At 31.4% G+C, this 6,000-nt stretch overlaps 1 protein-coding gene across 2 annotated transcripts in view; it reads left to right on the top strand.

Annotated features, from left to right (window-relative positions):
- LOC127736695 (protocadherin-11 X-linked-like) overlaps nt 1-5,653 on the top strand; it is a 63,876-nt gene extending 58,223 nt beyond the window's left edge. For both annotated transcript variants that reach the window (XM_052247271.1, XM_052247272.1), the window contains exons 4-6: nt 1,244-1,393; nt 3,174-3,294; nt 3,955-5,653. In XM_052247271.1, coding sequence (XP_052103231.1) covers nt 1,244-1,393; nt 3,174-3,294; nt 3,955-4,448 — 765 coding nt within the window. In that variant the 3' untranslated portion in view covers nt 4,449-5,653. The remainder of the gene's footprint in view (nt 1-1,243; nt 1,394-3,173; nt 3,295-3,954) is intronic.
- The last annotated feature ends 347 nt before the right edge of the window (nt 5,654-6,000 follow it).

Raw genomic sequence — 6,000 nt, forward strand, 5'->3', positions numbered from 1 at the left:
TTTTCATAATACTTTGATGTTTATTGGTTCTTCAACCCAGTAGATGATCAAAATGTATATTTTTTATTATTTGGGGGTTGGGGTAGCATATTTGTATAATAGTCCATGCATGGGTTCCTTCAAAAAGCTATTCACCTGTTAATACCCTATTATAAATATACCTAACTACCTAATGAAGTAAGGTACGAAATTCGTTTCTCTAATTGACGCCCCCCTTTTGGAAATTGTCTTCGCCCCCGGGGCGTTTATTAGAATAAATACGGTAAGTACATTCGCTTTTTGATGTCAAAGTTTCATCAAACTATGGGAAAGTTGTAATAGTCCTCAAAACATTGATGTCAACCTACTTTTATGTAAAATATTTGTCAATTTAATTGTCTGAGTAAACTTGAGCTGGTGACAGTGGAGGTTGGCTGATGGGATGTATTCTCCGTTAAACCTAATATTTATGTATAAACCACTTCACACGACAGACCTTAGTCACAACGGAACTCCAGTCGCTGGGTATTCTATCTCCCATCTTTATGTTAATAACAATCCTAAACATTGACTTACAAGTCAAAGAGAATAATAGCAAAGATCTGCAAACAAAAGTAATCCCCCTTGTTTGTAAAGTAAGTGTTTGCTCAGAAGTAATTAAAGGATATTAAGATATTAACGTTCATAGATCTCAATGAAGATTGGTTATAAGGGTAGATAAGATCTACTTTTCAGTTTGGTGTTTATTTGATAATTTGGTAATGATAATATAGTAATAAGAAAATAATAAAACCTCATAAATTATGGATTGGACAAAAGTTCAAACAATTTACATTGAGACAGTTATCGTACAGTTATTTTTGCTGCTCGGTAGATTAAGAGAAGTTTCCTGTTGGAACTTCCTCTGACGTTAGTTGGTATGGTTGACAAGAAATTCACATCTTTTGTTGACACCTTAAATTTCCCTTTGATTCAGATACAGAATTATTTGAATAATCTTAAATCTATGTAAAATATGGCTCTAGATCTATGATATTATGAAATGAGTTGAAACTGATACCTTTGTTATTTTGTCTGAAGTAATTATGTGTAAGCTGGTTTTAATTTTGAATAAAGAAAATGAAAAAAAAAACCTAAGAATTTTTCACTGCAGACTTCCAACAATGAACAAAAATATGGTAGTTTAAAGTGGAAATAAAAGGATTGAACACTAGGCAATTATATGAAAATCACTATTTTAAAAAATGTATTTCTTCTGTTACAGCAAAATGGACATGTACCTAACCATGGCCGTGATGACAGTCTGACTGATAGTGGTCAGCAACAGTTACATAGAATGACCTCTCTACGTGTACAACAACAATATCTACAAACTCAACAGAACGGCAGAGAAAAATGGAAACAGTCACAACAGGTATTAACATTACTAAATGTTTCTTTTTATATTGTTTGAATTACTGTTCCATGGAACAAAGACTAAATGAAAAAAAGATATATCCAGAAAAAAAATCACATTGTATCTTTATTAACAACTTTTAAATAATTTATGATTTTAGATCCTTTAAGATGGTTAATTTTTGTGACAAATATTTTTTTAAAATTCAATCTTTTTACTTGATAATTAGCAACTTGATAAAATAGAGGCATGCAAGTTATTGCAAAAATGCTGTTGATTTGTTTGTAATTTTTATTAATAATCTTAGAATAATCACTTGGAAAAAAAATAGTTTTCATCTTTGTCATTTGGTCTCTGGTGGATAGTTATCTCATGGGCAATCATACCACGTGTTCTTATTTTTATATTTAAATGTTTAGAGTTATCTCCCATGAGTGTGACATCAGATCCAATATTTTAATAATGGCCTTGATAAGCTATGATAGATTGAATTAAACACAACTCTCAGTATACTCAATATTTAATCATCCTCCTGTATCCATTCTGTAAATTACCACTATCATTCACTATTACCAATATTTTAATAACCCACAGGCAGTTTCTGTAGTACAAACCGTGTCCCAATCACTTTTTGATGACCAGGTTTTTCTATAATTATACTTCCCTCACTTAAGGTGTTTATGTAATTCGTACCTCATAATGGGGAATCATTGTTACGAAACTTTTTGATAAATGATGGTGGTCTGAGAACAAAGGAAATAGAAAATGTTGGTTTCATGGAAGATAAACAAGTCGTTGGGAAATTTTCTTCCTTTTGGCTATATCTGAACTAGAAAAAAAACAGTACTAATAGCTTCAGGTTGTCTATTTGATATTTAAATTATTATGCAATGTCATTAGTATATTCAGATTAGAATTGTAGATTAAGGATAAAAAACAAGATTTTGACAGGAAAGGTGTAAATTAGAAAAGAACTTGATGTCTTATTTAAATAATGGCATAATGAAAGATAAATATTATTTTGTATCAAAGACAATCATAATGTACTTTAAAGGCCGAGGCAGGGAAAGGTGACAAAGGAAGATGCATATCTCAAAAAAATTATTATAATATTGATATGCCTTTGGCTGAAAGGTGGTGAAACTAAAATAGTAAAAAAAATAGTCATTGAAGTCATAATGAACTAAAATGTTAATATTTTACCCTGAAGTTATGGTGATGACAATTTTTTAAATTATATTTTGTTCACAGTTATAGAATATGTATTAGAATATAGACATGTTCACAATGTTTCCAAACTTTGGTAGAAATAATTTTTTTAATCCTTGATTCTTCTTTTTACTCTGGATTTGTTTATGATTTTCGTCGGTTTGTTTGTTGATGGTTAACCACAAATATAAGTGTTCAACTAGATAACAAGCTTTCTTCCATGTATTCAGAACTTGTTAAAACTTCAAATTCAAAAATACACAAACATTGGTACTCACTTGAATAAATAAATTCACTTTATGTGTTTATAATATTGCAATTTAGATTTATGAATAATCAAATATTATGATACTGTCTGCCTGCGGGAGGGTTTTTTCTAGCTGTGTTGAAGGCCCATTTGTGGCCTTTGGCTGTTTTCTGCTCTTTGGTCGTTTGTTGTCTCTTTGACACATACCCTGTTTCTATTCTCTATTCTATGATCAGACTGTAAGCTTAGCCTCCTACAATATCATGCTTTTTAAGGTACCATGAATTCATAGATAAATTCATAATTTAACCCAATAATAATTAAGATTTGATTATTTTCCAGCAACAGAGACAGTTGTCCCCAGTGGCTAAGTCTGAGGACAGTGACATGTCTGCTGTCTCTACTACAGACAGTGGCAATGGTGGCAGTGATGAAGATGTTAGAAATCATCCACCAGAATCAGGTTGGTATTCTTCAGGGAGAAATTACTCAAGTTACTTTGATGTGAAATATTCCAAAATATTTTATTGCTATGTAACTTATATGTTAACTAGGCAGCACTAAAAATCACTAAATATTTGCAAAAATGAGAAAAAATTCTTGTTCTTACAACACATATTAATAGACAGTAACAGCAGAAATTTCTTCACCTTAAAAAGAAAAAAGTATTACAAAAATATTGAACTCCCAAGGTAAATTCAAAAAGGAGAATCCATAAAGCCTGACAAAACCAAATGCTCGACTACATCAAACAATAAAAGGAATGGAAAACTATCATATTTCTGACTTGGTACAGGCATTTTCTGGAGAAAATGGTGGGTGAAACCTGGTTTTATAGCTAGCTAAACCTCCCACTTGGAAAAGAATAATGTGAACACTGGTTAACAAGCAGTCAGAATTCAAAGATATTCATAGGAAAAAGGAAAACAGTCAAATTATATTTGTTATTAAAATCCTTCTGTCTTAGTAACAGTGAACAGTAAATGACATTTATTGTTAAAATTTCCTAGCTGTCTCTATTCTCCATCTGTCTTAGTAAAAAAAAAACAGTACATATGTTAAAAGATTCACCAATTTTGCAGAAAATACATAATATTTGACCAGCTTTTATTTGTACTTGCAGGTTGTCGCCCTGGTTCTGTATCTCCAAGACAACACTCTACCACAGATAGTGCTATTTCTAGAGACATCAGTGCTACAAAACCTATATTATCTACTTTTGGACATCCACAAAATGGTGGCATGTCCACATTTCCACGCAATCCACAGGGAAAAAATCAAATGTTTCATAATGTTAGAGACCCTCATTATCATAATAACTATGAAGGTGCAAAAATACAAAGACTTCATTCAGATAATATTCATCCTCATCAACAATACATTGACATTCCACGAGTGCCATCGGGGGACCTGTTTCATGGAGATCTTCAAAGAGCTAACAGAAATAACAATTTGACTCGTTCATATGAAGATACTTTAAGTGACAGTTGTGTTTCTCCCCGAGACGAGGATGACAGAGCTACGACAACATCGGGAAGTTACACAGTAAACCCTGACGATCTTTGTACTGAAATTGATGAATTATTTTTTCGAGATCGAGGAGATACAGTAGTATAGTATAGAATGAATGAATGAATGAAGGTTCTGTGAGAGAGTGAGAAAGAGGTTTTTGTAAGTGAACAAAATATTTTTATACAGCATGTTTGTATGAGAGAATATTGAGGGAAATTAATTCCATGTCTTGCCAAAGAATTGAATAGTGCATAAATATTTCGCCACTGCCAATTGTTGTATAAGAAGGTCACATGATCATTACCATAATGTTCTTACACTTTTAAATAAGAAGTCAAATGTGACATTAATTTGGGTAATTATAATTTAAAAAAAAAATATAATGTTCAGAAATAGAAAGTTTTGACATGTTGGATGTGTTTTCAGGAAGTCTAAAAATAAAACTCTAAATTTTTTGTTTAATTTCTTTGGTTTACAATTTAACAAAAAGTGATGTTTGCAAAAGTGCCATCTTCCATTGATCATTATAAGCCATTTGATTGGCTGCTTTTGGGCTTCCAAACATCCTTCATTTTGAAACTAAACATGCAGTCACCACGGTATTCAGTCAGTAGCGATCAGCTATACATATATTTCTTCACCATTTAATGACAAATAAGCTCCTTATATTTGTTCTGCTTTCCAGCCATTGAAATTTTTTAATTAGAAAATTGCTGCTTTTGCATTACAATTTAATTTTGATTGACATTAATGAATTTTTTTTCGTCTTTTGGAAAAAGAATATCTGACATTGGTTGGCAACCAATCTTTTTTAAGATACTTTTCAAGAATTGCTATTAATTATCTGACATCAAATATTCTCTTTTTAAAAAATTAGAGAACTGAAGGCAGAATTTCAGGTGTAATGAGCTTTAAGATAAAGTGCACAATATGATGTCATAATGAAAAATTGGTCATGTCTAAATAGACCCTGTCTATTTTCATTTAGTATACCAAAACACTGTTCTGATGTGTGCTACATGTATACTAAAACAAAAGTTTCCATTAAATAAACTTGCTATGTTACATTGAAATCCAGATTTAATGATCTCAGTTAAATGTTTGTGTTTTGTCCTGATTGTACAGTAAATTATAATCTAGCACCCGAGTGCCAGGGGGTTGTCATGGTAACACTGTTGTGATGTTGTCCATCTAAATGGACTTTTTTGTTGAATCTGTTTGTTAAGATTATTTGAACATTTTTGAATCACAAATATTTTGTATAGTCAAATATTCATAAGATAAAGAAAAATAAATATATGAAAACCTTAGCATAGATTTATTTGTTGCCAGTTGTCATAATTATTAAATGCTTTGCAGGTTACACTTCCTAGAGAAGGTCAAACACCAATTTAGCTGACTGCATTGAATGTAAGAAACATGTACTAGTTGTATAAAGCTTTATATACCACATGGTAGAAAAACTAGCTATATACAGATAATTCATATCTTGATAACAGATGGTCTGAGGTGTCCATTTGGTATATGTCTGCTGTTGACCTCATTGTTGTTGTTTAGTGACTGCCAAAAAAATGTTACCAGAATAATTTAGTCCCTTCCAGTAATCAATCTCTCCTACTTGCCAGGGCCTCAATTCCTTTTACACAAAAAACTCTTA

The sequence above is a fragment of the Mytilus californianus genome, unplaced genomic scaffold, assembly GCF_021869535.1.
Source record: "Mytilus californianus isolate M0D057914Y unplaced genomic scaffold, xbMytCali1.0.p SCAF_35, whole genome shotgun sequence".
Classification (NCBI taxonomy): Eukaryota; Metazoa; Mollusca; class Bivalvia; order Mytilida; family Mytilidae; genus Mytilus; species Mytilus californianus.